Genomic DNA, 22,520 nt, shown 5'->3' with positions numbered 1-22,520 from the left:
CTGACAAGAGAGCGCGTCGGCTGTCTGGTTCAGTTCGCCTGGGATGTGTGTGGCCCGCAGGGAGCGGATCACCTGCTGACTCCACTAGAGGAGCTATGGGTAAGTCGTGTTAGCTGCCGTGAGCGTACGCCACCCTGGCGATTGATGTACACTACGGTAGTCGTGCTGTCCAGGTGGACCAGCACGTGCTGGCCCTGCACTAGAGGCCGCAGCCTTCTCAGCAGAAGCAGCACAGCCCACAACTCTAGGCAATTGATATGCCAGCGCAGACGGGGGCCCGTTTCGCCCCCCGCTACTGCGTGCCCGTTGCACACTGCACCCCACCCCTGCAGTGAAGCGTCCTTCGTCACCACGACGTGCCTCGTAACCTGCCCGAGGGGAACCCCCTCTCAGAGAAAGGTCAAGGAAGACCAAGGGTTTAGAGTGCGTCGGCAGAAGGGCGTCATCACCATGCGCCATGAGGACGCCATGTGTCCCAGGAGCCTCTGAATTGTTTCAGGGGGACCGTTGGCTGCCTGAAGTGTTCCAGGCAGTTCAACACTGACTAAGGCGCGTGCTGCGGACAGTCGCGCCGTCATTGACAGAGTTAAGTTCCATACCGAGAAAGAGGATGCTAGATAAGCCAGTCGTCTAGATAGTTTAGTACCCGTACACCTTCCTCCCCTCAGGGAGATAGGGCGGCTTCCACGATCTTCGTGAAGACCGTGGGGACTGGGACAGACCGAAAGGGAGAACAGGTCGATTGCCACGAAACCAATCCTGACACCTGATAGATGTCTGGATGCGCCTCTGCGTGAGCTCAGACCTATGGGGCGCAACCCGCCGTTTTTCTTGGGAAAGATGAAGTGCGGGCTGTAACCCACTGAACATCTTGGTTTTGAGGGATGGACTCGATACCCATCTCGCCGGAAGGGTGGTGACCTCTACCCGAAGTATGGAGGCGTCCCTGCCTCTGACAGAGGGAGAGATAATGCCCCGAAAACCTGGGAGAATCTCTCGGGAACTGGATGGAGTAACCAAGACGGACCGCCCTCATTAGCCACCGAGACAGTGTGGGCAGCTCTCGAGCTCCCAGGGACTTTGACAGGCGGACCAAGGGGACGGTCTGCTTCATCATTCCCACGGGGGGTGGTTCGTCGGCTGGCGGAGCTAACCATATGTCGCGGGGGGTCCCCGGAGGGAAGGTTGGCACCGCCTTTTGGCACCTCTGGAACCCCGGAGACGCCCAGGGGAAGGTCGCTGCAGGTAGGGACGATCCGCTGCTCTACATCGTAGATCCGGCAATGTAGAAGAAGGCTCTGAAGAACAAAAGGTAAATGAATGCTGCACGCCGGCTTCCTTTTAAATAGATTGGGTTCGTCCTAGAGAACCAATCAACTCTGACTACTATAGAAAAGGCCAATGAAATTTGGCGAATGTAGAATGTAACAAAATACATTCGCCAAATTTCATTGGCCTTTTCTATAGTAGTCAGAGTTGATTGGTTCTCTAGGACGAACCCAATCTGTCGTTCTCGACACAACGTCGAGAGATTGACAGAAAGGGAACTCAAATTTTAGGTACATCCGCACATTTTTCCAAGTTGGAAGTCTGACTTTCTATGGCATGAACTTTACCAAGTAGGAAACTGTCATATTTAATTTCAAATGAAACAAACAAACCAGGAATGTGCATTGCAAAAATAAATAAGATGACTTTTAATTTCACAATGACCTATTATCATTCCTAAAATGTTCCCTGATAAGCTCCTCCACTATATATACACACGGTATAGACTGTATATACTTTTTTATACTTGTTATTTTTAAGCGATATACAGTATATAAAATGGCTGTATATTCAGGGGCTGAATATTTAGTTGCTCAGATATCACAGGCCTGTGTATCCAGTAGCAATGTGGGGAAGAAAGTGTTAAAGGAACGCGGATAGGAAGAACAGAGGGGAGTGTGTGAGGAGGAAGGGGGGCAGACTGCCACAGCTGATAGACACCAGATGTGACTGTTAGATAAACTCAAGGCGAGGGGTGTGTTTGTGAGGCTGTGTATATGTGCTGGTGTGGGTGTGTTTATATTGCTAGCTGGATCCGATAGCGTCTGGGCTTTTCACGAAAAGGAAAAGCAGGACGGACCGATAGAGTGTACGTTCACACCAAGGAATCGATGAGATGGAGCAGATGAAAGCTGTTATGTGTTTGCACAACTCACATTTATGTACATTTTCACTTTCCAAAAACGCATAGCGTTATTTTTTAATTTTTGCTTGTTTTTGTGTAAAATGTAACATGCTTAAAAAAGTATGAATTTGAGTTACAGTGTGCGTGAAATATTTAGATATCTGCATCTGTAGCAGATTTTGGCTGTGGAACTGGGGTGTACTAATGTTTGTATTTACAGTTATTTGGTCAATGCTTTTATTCAAGGCAACTTAAATTCATGGTAAGTATTTTATAGGGCTGTTTTTACTGGAAATTGAACCCACGACCTATAGTTTGTTAGCGTCATATTTCTTCAGTTGATCTACAGAAACACTGTGGCATTGTAATAACATAGACTCGCTGTTCATTTGACTGAATGAGAAAGACTTGCATGCTCTTTTGATTCAACATCTCCGCTTTTCTTAGGCAAATATAAATCAAATATCTATTTTTGTGCTGTTGCACAAAAAAATTTGTGCTGTTGCTTTTGTACTAAGAAAAATACATAAAATGAACTGAGTATAACAGTTGAATACGTAACAAGATCAATTGGATTTATAAATGTTTTCCAGTTTTGCCTTTTTTAAAAAGATTTCTCGTTTGACTTTTTTCGATTTCTTTATTGAGTTGTGCTTTTTGTATAAAGTTTTCAAGTTTCCTTCCTTCAAAATCACAAGAAATCCTTTTAATTTTTTCTCTGTTTCAAATCTGCTTCAAGTCCACCCACATGCAGCAGTGTTCACACATAGCTTGTGATTGTCTTCCATTCATTGACTGATATTTTGTGTTCTCTGTGCTGTTAGACAGCTGTTTCTTTGTGGTCATCGTGGCTTAGTGACAAAGCTTCAGTTCTGTATTACAATTTTAGGCCTGGCTCATATGTGGGTCTGTGGCCTGATCATTGCATCTTTATTTGTTATTAAAGGAATACTTCACCCAAAATTGAAAATTCATCATTTACTCACCTTCGAGTTGTTTCAAATCTGTTTAAATGTATTTGTTCTGATGAACACAGAGAACGATATTTGGAAGAATGCTTATAACCATACAGATTTTGCTCCCCATTGACTACCATAGTAGGAAAGAATACAATGGTAGTCAAAAGTGCCCCAGAACTGTTTGCTGTCCTACATACTTCAAAATGTCTTCTTTTGTGTTCAACAGCACAAAAAAATATGATAAAGTATTTTTTTCCTACTATGGGAGTCAATCCCAAAGATCTCTTTGGTTATAAGCATTCTTCCAAATATCTTTTTGCTGTGTTCATCAGAACAAACTTACACAGATTTGGAACAACTAGAAGGTGAGTAAACATTTTTGGGTGAAGTTTTTAAAAATGTCTGCTTGGATTAACGACAGTTTGTGATTCAGCAGATTCATTTTTTTCCTGGTATGGGATCTTACATCAGTTTATTCTAAAGTTAAGAATAGTTGAATTCCATATCACCGAGGTCAATGTAAAGTCGGTTAAAAGATACATCAGTCACATCTAAAAGCAACCTGCATACGAAAATTACTGTATATTTATATTATATAATGACAGTCCAAGCCAAGTGAAAGAACATCCTTAAAACACAAATAGTCATTTTCAAATCCATGTGCCTAATTTATATGCATTTCTGGAAGTCTGCACATTTCTAGCTCACGTCTGAGCAATTTTCCACAATCCAGGCTTCAGCGTTTATCTTGGCACTGTCCCTTTCTTCTGCAATTGGCAAATGAGCAAATATATAATCAACATTAACCACGGAAATGTAGATCATAAATAAAGCACACTATTTTTATATAGGTTTAGTGAAGTTTCTTCTAAAGTCACATCCTGGAATCGTTGCATGGTCTGATCTTCGCATTAAATTGAACTGAATCTTTTAATTTGCAAAATATAACAATCTTAACTATATTTAGAAATTCAAGTTCCAGTTATTACATATCAATTTTAGATATATATGCATGAAAATTATGATGGATTGTGTGTGATTTTTTTTTGTCTGACATTTCAGTGACTCTTCATTTTCTCCCCATTTTCTGTAACTTAAGATCTTTTAGAAGTCAGCTGTCATGAATTTAGTTGGGTCTGCACAACTCTTTCTGTTCAAATAAGACAGCATTCCTTGAATAAAAATGATAAATGGGGTTGCCATTGACTCAGGAAGGACTGGATGGAGGGCAGCTATTCCAATAATTTGAGGAAGGAGAGGGAAAGCAGGAAATGAGCTGGAAAAATAAAAAGCAGGCAGATCCAGATTTCCTGTTTGGGTTGGGGTGGGTCGATGTACATTTCAGGGCAGCGTTATAAGGACCCCATTGTGTAACATGTTGTGTATGTGCGCGTTAGTGAACGTTGTACAGGGTTAGTTCTACACCATCCTTCATAGGCCGATTGGGAAAAGCCGTGTTTTTAAAACTTGAGAAAGGAAACCAGTAAAATAAACTAGAAACAACCTGTGCAGGGACAGGAAACGATGCAAGACACCATCTTGCACCTACATCTACAAATAAACAAGGGCATATATAACACACATCCATCCAAGAAAGCCACTCACACATGCACTATAATACAGACATCACCCTACATTTGTTACAGTAATATGCCAAGTTGCTGTAGATTGCCTGGAACTAAAAGCAACATTCAGAATAATGAAATAGATTATCGAGTACAACAACATTTTTTTTGCCTAATTCAGTGTGTTAATTTTATTACAGTATTATTATTTTAAAATATTTTGCCCATATTCTATGACAGGCCCAAAGTGTATGTGGGACTCTTGTCTAATCAAGGCATCTTTTGTATCGATGTTTTATGAAAGTCTAACATTTTTTTTTGCCACAGATACATTTTTTGGTCTGTGTATTATTTTTAATTATAATGTATTTTTTGCCCATGTGACAATTCTGTTATTAAGCTAGACACTGCACTTTTCAGTATGTGTTGGAAACACCATAGGTCATGTTCCTCACAGCATCGTAGTTCAAATTAATATCAAAACGGCTTAACATAATTTATTATTTGTTTTTTATTTGATAGCCTAATTTAAAAGATGAAACACATCTGTTGCCACATGATCTTTTGGAGAGAAAAGAACTTCAGGCACAACTTTTCCCCATACAGTAAGTAAAAGTCACAACAGATGCTTTCTGTAGTAGACGGTCATCTCACTTACTGTAAATCAGCTAGGGTTAGACTGTCGTTCTTACAGTTTAACTTAAACCATGTGTTAGGTTGCAATTCTTTATAAAGTTACCGGCCAACTGGATAGGATGTATAATTTATTCACCAAAGACAGTTTATTCGTTGCTTTATAAGTATAATTTTGGACTGTGCTTAACTGTGTGTCCTGTGGGCTTGTTTAAACTTCTCTTGACAAACTTTAGCTGTGTTATGAGATGTAACGTGATTAGGTTTCAAGCAAAAAAATCACATTTCTTTAACATAGATCAGAGTTTTGGTCCTAACTGCCTATATAACCAAAAAGTGATGCAACAAGAAGGGAACAGACAAATGTCTTGGTACAACAGATTTTAAATCATATTCAAGGCAGTTATCATGAGTTGTTGGGTTGTTAAATGATTAACCTCATAACAAACCTGCTACTAAACATGTACAAAACTAGTAATTAAATGTAAGTAGACTTAAAACAGCAAAAGAAAAAAACAAAAGATGTTAGATACTGGTTCATATTAACATAGTTGTACATCACAAAAAAAGAAAACACAGAATACAGAAAAATAAAAACGAAAAAAATAGAATTTGGGAAAAATCATACAGAATTTAGGAAAAAAATCAAACGGATTTCATAGGTCCCTGGTTTATTAATTAACTGCATGGAGGCAATGAGTTGGGTGTCTGTATATCCTATTTCTTTCTCTGAGCATAATATTTACTGTAAATAGCAACAGCACAGACTTTATTTAAATATATTAAAGAAAGTATCCATTTTAGGTCAAATTTGAGTTAATGTTTTTAATAAAAGAAATATTGGATAGCAAAAAAAAAACTTGGAAGCTTGTCATGTTGTCTTATTGTATTTTTATTAGTGGTGGCCATAGATTATTTTTTTAATCTAGATTAACCTTGGAATTAATCTAGATTAATCTAGATTAAAATGGCTCATTTGAATTCTGCCGAAGGCATTCAGAATATGTGTGCCTACAGTACATTTACATTTAGTCATTTATAGCAGACTTTTATCCAAAGCGACTTACAAAGAGTTAGGGAGCAACAAGCGATATGTCATACAGGAGCCATAATAAATTAGGTGCCAATACAAATTTACTGGTTTCAACTGAAGCTAGACCACTACCTGTTGAGAGAAAGTTTTTTTAAACCAATTCCGCATTGCACAAGGTGCAAACAACCTTAGTCTTGTCGATGTTTCCATTAGGAAGCTTCATAAAAATAAATTTTCCCTGAAGCAACCCGGCGGCTTCAAAGCTTGCATCCATGTTAGCACGTCACGTTTGATGTGGTAATTTCACAGTAACGTTATGTTGTGTTCAGACCAAACGCGAATGGCGCGAGTGATTTACATGTTAAGTGTGCAAAGACGCGATAGACCTACTTGCGGCGCGAATCGCGCGAATGAAGCCCTGGTCATGAGATGATGAGGCGGCGCTATGGGATTCCTTTTGTGCCAATAAGTACGAACGCGAAATAAAAAATAAAAATAAAAAAATAAACAACACGAAAGAAGAAATACACTTTGAAAACGAAAAAAATTAACTCCAATTGCAAACTTTTAACATACGTTCAAACAAACGGCATTCATCATCAAATGTTTTCTAAATATCCTTTTCGAAAATCATTGTTTATGAATACGATGCCCGAGATTTCGTTTGCGCTTCATTATTTTTCGTTTACACTGCAAAAAGTTACGTTCGGACTTCTGGCACAAACCTCTCGCCTGGGCGGGAGTTAACAGTGCTTTACTCTCATTGGCTAGTCAGATTTTGATCGACAGGTCCGTGACCTGGAAGATGAAGAAGTCTTAGTGGCGGCGCGCAACTTTAGAAAGCGATCTGGAGGTGGACGGTGAAGTTACTTGTGATTAGTTACCTTTGTTATTAAACGTTTTTTTTTGCTACAGCTTGGATTGAAATGTACGGAACCCGTCTAGTCTTTTTGCATAACCTTACATTTTTGGAAACATCTACTATTCATTTATCATTCTTAACAAGTAGTGCTGTTATTTTCCTCAAATGCGGTCAATTATGTAAATGAATAAAAGGAACCAGTGTTTAAATACATTGTACAGAATACTGTCTAGTAACTCTGTCTTTCTCTCTCTCTGTTTGCCCTTATGTGTTAAAACTGTTGAGCGCAGATTGTTTATTCCTTATCATATGGTATGGACTGATTTGATTTAATTCAATATTACTTTGACTTGAGTCTACCTTATAAAGAGATCCTTTATATTTTAAGTGTCAAACACAGGATAACTATTAGTCTAAAGACACTCAAAAAAATCATGTGTAGAAATGGACTATTTGGATTTATTGACAACACAAAAACAGCCAAATTAGGGATATCCAGCGATACTTACGACGTGGAGATGCTGACCCACTTGCTGGAGAGAGGAGCTTCATCTATGGCAAAAAGCAAAGTTTTCCAAATTTAGGGATATATGACAGAAGTCATTCATCTGATGTCTTATATGTCCCAAAATAATCTGAAAAGGTTTCTGTATAGCAGGAATACAGACCCTCATGTCATTTAATTTCTGTTGAACAAAAAATATGTATTTTGAGAAATGTGTGGTGTCCATTACATGGAAGGCTACTATTACAACTAAAACTACAACTAAATTGCTTCCATTATCTACCCCACTTGTAAGTCACTTTGGATAAAAGCGTCTGCTAAATGACTAAATGTAAATGTAACTAATAATAATCATATTAATAATACTAATTATTATTATACAATAAGGGTAATGTATTCTGGTTATCAACATTCTTCAAATTATATGTTGTGTTCTGCCGAAGGAGGTCACAAGTTTGAAACGATCTACATGTTTGTTTTGATTTTATGACCGACATAATTTCACTTCGATTCATGCTGTCCTTCGTTAGGGATATTTTCATGTTAATCATATTGTCTGGCACAAAAGTATTTTTATGCTTTAATAAGATTTCCTGTGTCTCAGTGGTAAGAACATGGCGATTGGTTCGATCCAGTATATTGCACAACGTCAGAAACAAATGTATAATATAATGCAATGTTCGTCGCTTTCAAAGCAAAAAAATACTTAAATTATGTAATGTTCCGTTTGAATTCTCTTATGTATCGAGACAAAAACATGATCTTTCTGTATGTTTCCTCACTTGTAACCTACTCCCTTGCGAAGCTTATAGTTTTTTGTAATAAAAGTAATCACTTGTTTTTGGTTATTGATTATTAGCAAACCCATGGATTTTACTACGGCAACCATGTTCTAAACAGTAGTGAAATAAGGGCTGTATGCTTCATGCAACATTTTAATAAATCCATGATTCTACGTTTAATAACAAAGGTAACTAATAACAAGTAACTTCACCGTCCACCTCCAGATCGCTTTCTAAAGTTGCGCGCCGCCACTAAGACTTCTTCCACTTCCAGGTCACGGACCTGTCGATCAAAATCTGACTAGCCAATGAGAGTAAAGCACTGTTAACTCCCGCCCAGGCGAGAGGTTTGTGCCAGAAGTCCGAACGTAACTTTTTGCAGTGTAAACGAAAAATAATGAAGCGCAAACAAAATCTCGGGCATCGTATTCATAAACAATGATTTTCGAAAAGGATAATTAGAAAACATTTGATGATGAATGCAGTTTGTTTGAAAGTATGTTAAAAGTTTGCAATTGGAGTTCATTTTTTTCGTTTTCAAAGTGTATTTCTTCTTTCGTGTTGTTTATTTTTGTTTGGTTTTTTTTAATTCGCGTTCGTACTTATTGGCACAAAAGGAATCCCATACGGCGCGAATTGCGCAAATCAAGCGAGTTGAAAAATCTCATTCTCGCCCGGTACAGTGCAATTCAGCTAGGTATACATCCGCGCTAAAATATCAAGGTGAAAGTCATCATAGCTTGCGTAGTATAGACCCAGCTCCCAACCCAACTTTGAGAATAGATTAACGGCGACATTTTTTTTTATTGCGCGATAAGAGTCTCACGTTAACGCCGTTAACGGCCCACCACAAATTTTTATCTTAACTTACAATTACATTTAGGCACATTTACAGTTGTACCTCTCTTAAAATGTTAAATGGATCCAATTCATATTCAGTAAAATAAATTGAATGCAGAAACACTAGCTAATATTGTATATTACTGTATGCATTGACCCATTTCGGTAATATACTCTAACTTGCTGTGATTTTATCACCTTGTACGGTATTTCACACAAAAAAGTGACATGGGAAACGTGGACTGATTGGATTTCTAGGCAAACTTTATGGAAACCTACAGGCACGATTTTTCCAAATCTCCACTATGAGCTGGGTCACTTTATTTCTAGAAGGCTTTGGCATTGACTAAAAGTGATGAAAAGACATGGTTCAGAAATTGTTTTGTACGCCTAGTTTCTTGAAGGTTCGTGAACCACAACATTGCATAACTGGTTAAGAGCATTTTAATAAACTTGAAAAAACAACAACACTAGCTTCACGCTTATATTGTGTGTTTGTGCTCCAGTCTGCACTGCTCCACATTCCCCATGCCACTGATGAGAGACTGTGTGTATTTATCATCACACACTTTAGAAAGCGCTTAATTTAATCTTTACCTACACTGTGACTGTGTGTGTGTGTGTGTCCCAGTAGCAGTGCTTTTGGAAAAGGAACAATAGCCCTTTCTTGGCAAGCGTGTCCTAACCCTCATTAGCACCGTGATGAAAAGAGAGTCCCTACACACTGTTTCCTCACTCACTCACACACGCATACACACACCCACACACACACACCCACCCACACACGCACACACACACACACGCACACAAACATACACACACACACACACACCTACACACACAGGCATTTGTTTCAATATTAGTAATGGCATTTGTTTAAAATGTTATAACTTTTCAAATGTTATCACAAGTTGGTTTTATTATATTTGTCTACCAAGGCTACACCATTAAACAGCCCTAAACCCACAAACACACTCAACATATATAGCAATAGATAACTTTCTCTGATGATCACCTTCTTCAATTTTGTATTTACTCTTATAGCTATTAATGTGTCAGTCATGCAGTTCACAAGAAGTAATATGGATGTGACATGTGTAGCACTGCTCTGCATTCTGTCATGCCTGTGTGAATGATTTACAGCTTATCTGTTATCATCCTTACTAATGTTCATTGCCATTTTCAGCACAATGATATCATGCTGTAGTGTTGGTGAGCTATTAGACACATTCACTGTGAGTGTCAAAGATACATTACTGTGAATGAGAATGGACACAGACATACAGTTTATTGTTGTAATGTGTTTTGCATTGCCAGAACATATACACATTTCAGCATATAGATTTAAAATAAGTATGTTGAATAGAATATATACTATTTCATTGTCACAAAACAGTCGTGAACCAGATATATATATATATATCAGCCAATAATCGGTATCGGTCGATAAAAGCTAATTTTCACACTATTGGCCGATAGCTTTAAACAGCTGATGATCAGGGCCGATAGCTCCTTTCAATCAAAAGAGGACAGGAAAATGCAATGCATTATATGGGCCATTCTACAAAATTGGTGCAATTTCAGAGTTGCAAATTGTAGAATTTCAAAGGTAAACATTTTAGCAATTGTGCAGTTAATTTTCTTATTGTAATTTCAGAAAGTTTTGAAATATTCTTCCTGTCCCCAATTTTTGTCACTAACGAAACACAATAATATATAATTTAATATGAAGGATAATATTTACATATTAAGATTTAGTTTAAATCTGCTTTTTAAATATATTTTTTGTTATTTAAAAAATAAAAATTCAGATGTAAATCAATAACAGTTACAATTTTAACAATATTTCAAGTGTAATTTATGATATTTGCTGTATTTTCAATCCAAAATATCTTTGTAAAAGGCATACAATTTACCATACTTATTTCAAAGTTACGGATTCATTAGTTTGTGGCTGGACTGCTTATGGCTGGACTGCTTGTGGCTGGACTGCTTGTGGCTGGACTGCTTGTGGCTGGACTGCTTGTAGCTTTAAGGAGAATATTACATCTTTTTGTCCAGGGCTATCAGGCGAGGTAATCATTTCTGCTCTTCTGGACAGTGAGACTGGACAGAGAGCTTCCGGTCGGACGTCCTTCGGCATTGCTTTCTGTCCACTGTCCCAGCGGACGCAGGCACTCGGAGTGCTCTGCATTTTCTGTTATCCTTTTGTTTTGTTCTTATAATAAATTATATTTTTTGCGTATTCCATCGAACTGGCTCGATGCTGGAATATTCCCATCGTGCCTCTAACTGAAGCTCTGTGGTACCCCCTCACAGAGATCACTTCCATTACCGGACTTGTGTTGCTAACCACCTCTGGCAACCACACTGAGGAGATCCAGTTCCTCCTTATTCACTCTCCCTCCGCTCCCATTGTGTTGGGCCATACCTGGTTTACTAAACACAACCCTCTCATTGACTGGATTAACCATGTTGTTGTAGAATGGAGTTCTTTTTGTTTGTCTCAGTGTTTATCGTCTGCCTTGTCCCCGGTAATATCTGTCCCTGTGTTACAGGAGGAGCTGGTTAACCTGACTGGGGTGCCGGCAGTCTACCATGACCTGAGAGCAGTGTTCAGTAGGTCCCGAGCGTCATCTCTCCCTCCGCACCGCCCGTACAACTGTGCGATTGATTTGTTACCTGGTACTTCACCACCTAAGGTGCGCCTTTATTCTCTCTCTGGCCCCGAGAGGGAGGCCATGGAGAGATATATAGGTGACTCTCTGTTAGCCGGACACATTCGTCCCTCTTCCTCACCAGCTGGGTCCGGGTTTTTCTTTGTGGAGAAGAAGGAAGGGTCCCTCCGCCCCTGTATAGATTATCGGGGGCTGAATGACATCACGGTTAAGAATAGCCACCCCTTGCCTCGGATGTCTTCAGCTTTTGAGCTCTTGCAGGGGGCTACCATCTTTACTAAGTTGGACCTGCCAATGCTTATAACCTAGTTAGAATTAGAGAGGGGGATGAATGGAAGACCGCTTTTAACACCCCTACAGGCCATTTCGAATATAGGTTTTATGCCTTTCGGCCTGTCGAACGCTCCCGCGTTCTTCAAGTTACTTGAGAATGACGTGCTCAGGGACAAAGTCAACTGTTTTGTTTTCGTCTACCTGGACGACATTTTAATCTTCTCTCAGAACGAACAGGATCATGTCCAGCACGTTTGGCGAGATCTACGCCGGCTGCTAGAGAATTGCTTATTCGCTAATGTGGAGAAGTGCGAGTTCCACGCACAGTCGGTTCCGTTCCTGGGGTTTATCTTGTCGCCAGAGGGTATTCGAATGGACCGCATCAAGGTAGAAGCTGTTGCAGATTGGCCCAACCCATAGAATCGTAGAGCTGTCCAGCGGTTCCTGGGGTTTGCACTATTTCTACAGCCGGTTCATTCAAGGATTTAGCCAAATCGCCCTGCCTCTTACAAATCTCACCTCCACTCTTAGACAATTTTCATGTTCAGAACAGGCTCAGAAGGCTTTTGTCAGGTCAAAGAGCCTCTTTGTCTCGGCTCCCATCCTCCCATCCTCCACAACCCTCCTTCGAGGGTGTTTGAGCCCCAGACTGCCTCCCCCTCCCTGATGCCTGTTGTACCCCCTGGCCGAGTGGTTGCGGCGGTCACCTGGGAGCTGGAGTCGAAGGTCCGCGACCCGTTGAACGGCAGCCCAGTTCCGGTTGACTGCCCAGAGGGCTTGTTATTCGTTCCGCGGTCGGTTCGAACCAGCATCCTCCAGTGGGGGCATTCCTCCGGTCTTGCTTGCCACCCCGGAGTGGCTCGCACTCTTTCGCTAGTCAAGCAGCGGTTTTGGTGGTGGTCCGTGGAGCGGGTTCATTTTGCCCTGCCCTGTCTGCGCGGTGAGCAAGAGCTCCAATCGCCCCCCGGTAGGACTTCTCCGGCCGCTGCCCACCCCATCGAGACCCTGGTCTCACATCACCATTGACTTTTGAACCGCTGTCTTGGAGTTCCAAACTTGCTATGGTTGAGTACGCTCACAACTCTCTCCCGGTGTCGTCTACGGGATTATCGCCCTTCCAGTGCTGTTAAGGCTACCAACCCCTGTTATTCCCCTCACAGGAGGCCGACGCCACCATCCCTTCTTCTCATGCATTCATCGTTAGATGCCTCCGCACGTGGAGGATCGCTAGACGAGCCCTCCTCTGTTCGAGCGAATGTAACAAGGCGTCGGCTGACCGCCACCGCTCTAAACCCCCACTTTACGTATGCGTTCAGAAGGTTTGGTTGTCCACCTCCGACCTACCTCTAAAACTCCCCGCACGTAAACTGGGACCCAAATTTATCGGCCCCTACCCCATCACCAGGATTCTCAACCCTGTGATGGTTCGGCTCAAACTGCCCCCCACGTTCAAAAGGGTTCACCGGTTGTTCCACATATCCAAGATTAAACCCATCGTTCACTCCCCTCTCCAACCCCTAACATCCGCCCCTCCGCCCCCTAGACTCATCGAGGGGTCACCTGCCTACACTGTACGACGGCTCCTCGATGTGAGGCGACAGGGAAGAGGCCATCAATATTTAGTAGACTGGGAGGGCTACGGTCCGGAGGAGAGATATGGGTTCCGGCTACTGGACCACGCTACAGTGACTGGATAAAATGTGGCTGGACTACTTGTGGCTGGACTACTTGTGTTTTAAATAAAAAATTTAATTTAATTTTTTTAACACATTTCAAATATGTTCGCACATGGTTAGCAAGTACAGTTCTAAACAGATGTACACACACAAAAACGTCTTGGTTACGTATGTAACCTCAGTTCCCTGATGGAGGGAACGAGACGTTGTGTCGAGAACGACAGATGGGGTTCGCCCTAGAGAACCAATCCACTCTGACTACTATAGAAAAGGCCAATGAAATTTGGCGAATGAAATTTGCATGCCGGGCTCCGCCCCCGGTTATCCGGTATAAAAGGAAGCCGGCGTGCAGCATTCATTTACCTCTTGTTCTGAAGAGCCTGAGAGCCTCTCACGACTGCAGCAGAATACGATACGTGTTTGTGGCATAAGGGACATACGTAACCAAGACGTTCCCTTTCTGTCGGTCTCTCGACGTTGTGTCGAGAACGACACATGGGGTTATCTATGGAAAACGCCACAAACACTGTATCGCGTCACAATCTCAACGAAGCGACGGTAACAAGCCTGGGCGTGTCAGCTCGAAGCTTTCGTGAAACTTGTAACCTTCCAGTGTGATGGTCGGGGTATTCCAGAGCTTTCTGGAGAAAGATGGGTACAGCCCTGACCGGTAACCTATCACGGACGGGGCCTTAGTTCTCTACAGGCGAGAGGCCGTCCGACTCGGTTTACACCGGGAAAGTGCAACTCTTAATCAGAGAAGCGCTGCAGAGGCCACCTCCTACCCGTGGGGAGGAATATGGTGGAGATATGATATGGCCTCATCCTAGGAGGAGAACGCATGGAACGTGCGGACTGGATAGTTAACCGCGAGGTGGAGGTCCACCTGGGGAAGTTCATGGGTTACCAGGTGTGGAAACCATAGTCATGAGGGTATAACAGACGGAACAGCCCACGGTGGGGGTGTTACTGCGTCCGATAGCACAGGTCCGATTAGAACTATCTGTGATAGGTCAAAAGGTATCCCGGCCTAAGGAGGAAGGCTGCTCTGCCCAGCCAACCCCCAGGAGGTGCTAGCTTAGTGATGGATGGAGTGCCTGTTCTTAACCAGTGTCTGGGTAAGAAGGAAGGTTGGTGAGGTGCCAATTTTCTTAGCCATGTGTTTGGGTAAGAAGAAAAGGGTAGATAGCACACTGACCCAACCTCTTGGAGGGTGGGAAGGTGCTTTCGCAGGCATACGCCCCCCCGGATGCCAGTCCTACATGTCGCCACGCAGGACGTGGGCTGACACCGGGTTTACGCGAAGGTTGTTAACCCTTGCGAGGGTGTTTTGGCGTAGCCCAACCCGCAACTCTACAGATGTCTGCTAGAGAGGCGCTTCTGCCAGTGCCTAGGAGGGGGCTAAACTCCGTGTGGAGTGAGCCCTCACTGCCAAAAGGCATGGGAGATTCTGAGATCGGAATGTCGTCGTAACGGCATCCACGACCCAGTGCGCCAGCCTCTGCTTGGAGACAGCCTTCCCCTTCTGCTGTCCTCCAACACAAACAAGGAGCTGGTCAGAGATATAGCTCTGCGTGCGGTCCAGGACACAACACGGATGGGGTTGGGTCTTCCTCCCCGATGGGGAGCGCCTGCAAGTTCACCACTTAGTCCCCGAAGGGAAAAGTGGGAACTTTGGGCACGCATCCGGGCCTGGGTCTCAAGATAACGTGAGAGTTAGCCAGGGCCGAATTTAAGGCGATCCGGGGACACAGAGAATGCTATGAGGTCCCCTACCCTCTTGACGGAAGCGAGCGCCTACAGGAGGGCCGTCTTACTCAGGTGAGGAAGATCGGAACCTCCGAGGGGCTAACCGCCTAGTAGATGGGGCCCTAGCCTAGGTGATGGTCTCAGCCGTATAGGGGGAGTAGCCATCTCAGGATCTTCTCGTCCCGTCTAGAGACCAGACCTGGGTGTTCCAGAGGTCTGATCTGGGATGCCAGAACGTGTCCTTCCCCTGAGAGAGCAGGTCCTCTGTCAGGGGAATGGTTCAGGGGGAGTTGCTGTCCAGAGCATCAACTCTGAAGCCAAGTGTGGTTAAACCAGTGCGGTGTAACCAATAACACTTGGTGCTCCTCTTCCCTGACCTTGCACAGTGTCTGTGCAAGGAGGCTCCTGGGGGGGGGAAGGTGTGCTTCCGCCCGTCCCGTGGTCAGCTGTGCGCCAGGGCATCCGTGTCGAGGGGGACCTCGGTCAGGGAGTACCAAAGCAGTCAATGGGTGGTGTCGCGGGAGGCAAAGATCTATCTGTGCCCGTCCGAACAGCACCCAAATGGGCTGGACCGGGGGTGGAGTCGCCACTCTCCGCAAGGCGTATACTGACGAGAGAGCGCGTCGGCTGTCTGGTTCAGTCTGCCAGGGATGTGTGTGGCCCGCAGGGAACGGATCACCTGCTAACTCCACAGGAGGAGGCGTCGGGCAAGTTGTGTTAGCTGCCGTGAGCGTACGCCACCCTGGCGAAGTACACCACGGCTGTCGTGCTGTCCCGGAGGAAAAACACGTGCTGGCTCTGCCCTAGAGGCCGGAGCCTTCTCAGCGCAAGCAGCACAGCCCACAACTCTAGGCAATCCAGCGCAGACGGGGGCCCGTCCAGCGCCCCGCTTCTGCGTGCCTGTTGCACACTGCACCCCACCCCTGCAGCAAGGCGTCCGTCGTCACCACGACGTGCCTCGTAACCTGCCCGAGGGGAACCCCCGCCCGGAGGAAGGTCATGGAAGACCAGGGGTTAGGGTGCGTCGACAGCAGGGTGTCATCACCATGCGCCTGCTGTCGGTGTGCCACGCTGTCCTCGGAACTCGACTCTGTAGCCAGTGTTGAAGCGGTCTCATGTGCATTAACCCGAGGGGTATTACCCCTGCGGAGGATGCCATGTGTCCCAGGAGCCTCCAGTTCCAACACTGACTAGGCACGTGCTGCGGACAGCTGCGCCGTCATGGTGACAGAGTTTGGTTCCATACCGAGAAAGAGGGTGCTCTGCACTGGGGAGAGTTTGCTCTTTTCTCGGTTGACCTGAAATCCCATTCGATCTAGATGCCGGAGCACCAAGTCCCTCTGTGTACACAACAGATCTCGCGAATGTGCTAGGATAAGCCAGTCGTCGAGATAGTTTAGTACCCGCAGGAACAGACCGAAAGGGAGGACTCTGTCCTGATATGCCCGCCCCTCGAACGCGAACCGTGGAACGGGGCGGTGTCGAGAGGATCGATACATTAGAGTAAGCGTCCTTCAGGTCGATTGCCACGAACCAATCCTGACACCTGATAGATGTCAGGATGCGCCTCTGCGTGAACCTCTGAGTGGCAGCTTGTGAAGGTGCTTGTTCAGGGTACGCAGACCGGTGGGGCGCAACCCGCCGTCTTTCTTGGGAATGATGAAGTGCGGGTCGTGACCCACTGAACATCTTGGTTTTAGTGACGAACTCAATGCCTGTTTCGCCAGAAGGGTGGTGACCTCTTCCCAAAGTACTGATGCGTCCCTGCCTCAGACAGAGGGAGAGATGATGCCTTGAAACTTGGGAGAGTCTGTGGCGAACTGGATCGAGTAACCAAGACGGACCGCCCGCATTGGTCAGCGAGACAGTGTGGGCAGCTCTCGAGCTCCCAGGGACTGTGACAGGGTGACCAAGGGGACGGTCTGCTTCATCATTCCCACGGGGGTGGTTCGTCGGCTGGCGGAGCTAACCATCTGTCACGGGGGTCCCCGGAGGGAAGGTTGGCCCCGCCTTTTTACCTGCCTGGCGGGACAACGGCACACACTGTCGGTTGAGAGTGGTGACGGCTGTCGTATGTATACGACCTCACACCTCGCCAGGGTGTGAGGTCGGTTCGCCGAGCACAGTCCAGTGGAGTGTGTGATCGGCTGCAAGTACACCCGGGGAGAACGGAAAAACTCTGTGAGTAAGTGGGCGCCAGGCCCTGAAAAGGGCCCGGCTTTGGTGACGAGGCAGGAATCGTCCCGTACCGATGAAGGTTCGGGCCCGATGTTGTTCTCCTAGGAGTCTTCCCGTCAGTGTCCCTTCTCGTGAGAAGTTTGCTGACGGGGTGGAGGTTTCCCCCTCGACATCTGCTACCGGGGTGCCGCCTGTGGGGGCACAGGAACCGGAATCGATGTCGAAGGGGTCCTGGGTTGCAGGGAAGCAGACGTCACGCAGGATCTCGGAGGCCTTTTGGCGGCCGAGTCGCGGTGAGATAAATGTGGTTAATTGCCACTGTCTGCTTCAACGTCGAAAACTGCTGAGTGCAGTCCTCGCTGACGTATACCAACAACCCACCCTGCGAGATGAGTGCATCAAGAAAGCGGACTTCCTTGGTGTCACTCTTCTTCACAAGCTATAGCCGGGGGTATCTCTCCTGGACCACTACCGTGGACATCGTCCGACCAGGGCCCGTGCAGCCGCCTTAGTCGCCCGTAGAGCGCTGTCGGCGGCGGCACGGAAATCCTGCATTATACCCAGGTTGGCCTTACCCTCGTGGGGCTCTCTCAACGCCTTCTGGCGAAGAGAGGAGGCAGCCTTGGCTGCCCCACCATCGAGGGAAGTAAGGGAGGTGGAGCTGGTTTTCACTGGAGCGGTCCGTGAGTGGAGCGCTCCAAGTTTTACACAGCTCCTCATGCACCTCCGGAACCCGGGTTAGCATGAATGACATCATTTCTGCTTCCTCCTAACTCGACCGCTGGGGGTGGAGCTCGGATTCATCAGAGTCGGATGTCAGTCTCCCTCCGATGCTGCGAGCGACATCTTTTCTACTCACAAACCGTTCCGATGTGTGTGTGTGAGAATCCGGACGGTATGCCACCGCCGGTTGGGGAACGTTCAGAAAAGCGAATCGGGGTGCGATCGGCCCGTGAGCACTTAACTGGCGGGTTTACGTTCGCAGAGATCCCCATATCACCAACGCTGCTAACGTGGGTGGTCATCGGGGCCGTAGCCACAGATGTCACAGCCCGGGTAGCAGACGAAATGGTGGCTGGTTCCCGTAGGAAGATAGCCACCCGTGACCGCAATTTCTGAATGACAATCTGCCCGCAGTGCGGGCAGATGTGTCAACGAACGCTGCTTCAGTGTGCTGGACGCCCACACACCTAATGCAGCGATCGTGTCCATTCCCTGCCGCACCCAAGAGAACAGCGGGACATGACGTTCTCGATGTGTGTGCGTGAGAATCCGGACGGTATGCCACCGCCGGTTGGGGAACGTTCAGAAAAGCGAATCGGGGTGCGATCGGCCCGTGAGCACTCAGCTGGCGGGTTTACGTTCGCAGAGTTCCCCATATCACTAACGCTGCTAACGTGGGTGGTCATCGGGGCCGTAGCCACAGATGTCACAGCCCGGGTAGCAGACGAAATGGTGGCTGGTTCCCGTAGGAAGACAGCCACCCGTGACCGCAATTTCTGAATGACAATCTACCCGCAGTGCGGGCAGATGTGTCAACGAACGCTGCTTCAGTGTGCTGGACGCCCACACACCTAATGCAGCGATCGTGTCCATTCCCTGCCGCACCAAAGAGAACAGCCACGCTGGAGAATGCTCAGTCAGTCCTAAAAAGGACTTTTAGATAAAATCTCACACACCTCGGAACTGCCGAGACGCCCAGGGGAAGGTCGCTGCAGGTAGGGACGATCCGCTGCTACACGTCGTAGATCCGGCAATGTAGAAGAAGAAGAATTCATAGAATTCGTTCTGTTCGTAGTCATGAGCGAAGGCTCTGAAGAACAAAAGGTAAATGAATGCTGCACGCCGGCTTCCTTTTATACCGGATATCCGGGGGCGGAGCCCGGCATGCAAATTTCATTCGCCAAATTTCATTGGCCTTTTCTATAGTAGTCAGAGTTGATTGGTTCTCTAGGGCGAACCCCCATCTGTCGTTCTCGACACAACGTCGAGAGACCGACAGAAAGGGAACTAAATTTTATGGAATAACGCCCAAAACAGTTTGCTCAATTGAAGAAAATATGTTTGGTGGTGACGTCCCTCAAAGTTACAGATTTTCAGACTTTTAAATAAATTTATTTCAAAATTATAAGACCGATCTACTCACCATGTAGCTATTAGAGAGAGGGAGACAGTAATAATTCTTGTTAAAAAATGTAGGGGTGTGGCTAAAATCAGTCTCAGCTAATGGACTAAAACATACACCGTTTCGGTAGTGACATGAAAATCCGGTACACATTTTTTTACATAAAGTTTAATCATTTCAAAATAAAATAAAAGTTTTTTGATCTTCACATTTTTAAAAACAACAAAAAGTCCATATAAATAAATGGACAATTTTTATGATTTAGGCCGAAAATGAGCTTCCCCTCTTTAAAAGATCAGCAGCCGCCACTGCACCAGATATCACTTTGACTAATCGGTTATTTTATCATCAGACAAATTTAGTATTGGTGAGTCTCATTAGATCAAAATTGACTTGCTGTACTTTAACTAAATACATTCCTTCTGTCATAATTAGCCATCCTTGCACAATGTACAACAGGAAAATCAATTGGTCTTTATAAACTTTCATCAAAGTTGTCTCACGCTTCTCCAAACACCTTAAGTCTATATAGACTTATTTTATGTTTCTATTTAGAAATAACTTTTTAATCATATCCTGATGAATTAAAACCAACACCAACAATTTTAAAGATTAGTGCAGAGTTGGAGTAGATTGGTTGTTGACTGCAGTAGGAAGTGATTAAAAAGTTGCCTATGGGTTAGTTGGGAAGTTTCTACCTTCATCATTCTCATAATTCTGAGCATTAAAAAACACGACATGACTTTCAGAGGTTAATGTGTCATTATTAGGTGTGTTATTTTATGTTTTGAGTGAGGATATGCTGACACTGTAAGTGTATCAGCGTATGAGGAAGCATGCAGCAAAGATCTTGAATGGGAGGCAGAAGTTGAAACATTATCTTCAAAGCTTCCATTGTGTAACAATTCACATACAAGGAAGACAGACACGATCCAACAATGGGGTTAAGTGATACTGGTTTACTTGACACACTAAGTATTAAAAGACATCCATGGGAAACATATAATATCCAGGAGTACATAGAACAGCCACGGAACTAAGGAACAACATAAACTAGAGAAGTCAGGAGAAGTACAATAAGACATAATACATCTAGACCTGACAAAGACTGATGGTGCAAGAGATGGTTATATGCCATGTGGGTGATTGGGTGCAGGTGTGACTGATGAGGTACAGGTGTGCATGATCAGTGTAGATGAGTGAGTGCACAGAGTCCTGGGAAGTGTAGTGTCATTAAAAGTCCGGGGATAAAGTGGGAGGATATCCAGTGGGAGACGCTGGTGCCAGGGGCGTGGTCAAGCCCGGTCTTGCGGGTGTTATACATTGGAGATTAATATGTATGGTTTGACTGAATCGTGGGAATGGCCACATTAAAAACTTCACTGCATCAATGCATTAAACAGGATACATTGTACATCCGCTCAAAGGATTTGTGTTTGTTTCTTTCTGTAGGGATCTCCGAAATAATTTGATCAGCACCATCATGCCTGGAGCCTTTCTGGGTCTCGCAGCTCTTCGAAAACTGTAAGCACACCTTAAAATTTAATTTGTTTATAAATCCTTCTTGTCAAATGTGATTATGCGTTTAGTGATGATTTTTTATTTATTTGCTAAAACTTCACAACAAGATTGTATTTCTAACATGATGCATTAGCTAACGAGAACTAACGATAAACAATAAATAATAATAATACATTAATTAATTAATCTTAGCGTACTTTCATTTCTGGATTTACTAACACATTTTTAAAACAAGTTTAAGTGTTTATTGTTAACATTAGGTAAAGCAAAATAAACTAACATGAACAATTGACAGTCAATTTAAAATTAATAAAAAGAAATGTGTAAATGTCAGTTCATGCATTTCCCGTGCTAATGAAAACAAAAGCAAGCTTATTTTAATGTTTTACCATTTATGTTGTATTATTGTAAAATATACCATTATGAAAAACTTAAAAATGTAATATAATGTCTTATTTAACTCCACAACCCTCATTCTCCAGGATCAAACGTGTATCAGAGAGGCGCTCTGTAATAATCAAGCCCATTCTAGACTTCATCTCGATCTCTCCTGTGAATAGCAGAACATCGCTGAGAATGAACAGTGACATGTCCAGATGCTATTTAATATCTTCTTGTTTGTTTTATTAACTGCAATCTGCTGTGCACTGCTGACATACCTGTCTTCACTGGGTGTTTATAAGAAAATCTGGTGAATGATTCAAACCCTCAAGCTACATTAAATTTACATTGCTGACATTCTTTGAACTGACGTTTAGATGTTTTCTATTTGGGAAGCCCAGATTGATGACTTGAGAACTGGATCTCAAAATAACAGGCATCTTGTTTGCTTTAATATCTACAGTGACTTATCCAGTAACCGAATTGGCTGCCTGACTACAGAAATTTTCCAGGGACTTACAAACCTCACTAAATTGTAAGTCATTATGCCTGAAACAAATATTTATTGCTGGATGAAAAAATACAGA

The 22,520-nt window shown here is 44.2% G+C and overlaps 1 protein-coding gene across 2 annotated transcripts in view; it reads left to right on the top strand.

Moving 5' to 3' along the window:
• The window catches only part of adgra2 (adhesion G protein-coupled receptor A2), a 108,576-nt gene that overhangs the window by 59,774 nt on the left and 26,282 nt on the right, over positions 1-22,520 (top strand). For both annotated transcript variants that reach the window (XM_056773405.1, XM_056773404.1), the window contains exons 3-4: positions 21,484-21,555; positions 22,397-22,468. In XM_056773405.1, coding sequence (XP_056629383.1) covers positions 21,484-21,555; positions 22,397-22,468 — 144 coding nt within the window. The remainder of the gene's footprint in view (positions 1-21,483; positions 21,556-22,396; positions 22,469-22,520) is intronic.

The sequence above is a fragment of the Triplophysa dalaica genome, chromosome 18, assembly GCF_015846415.1.
Source record: "Triplophysa dalaica isolate WHDGS20190420 chromosome 18, ASM1584641v1, whole genome shotgun sequence".
Taxonomy (NCBI): Eukaryota; Metazoa; Chordata; class Actinopteri; order Cypriniformes; family Nemacheilidae; genus Triplophysa; species Triplophysa dalaica.
This window is presented reverse-complemented; position numbering and strand designations above follow the sequence as displayed.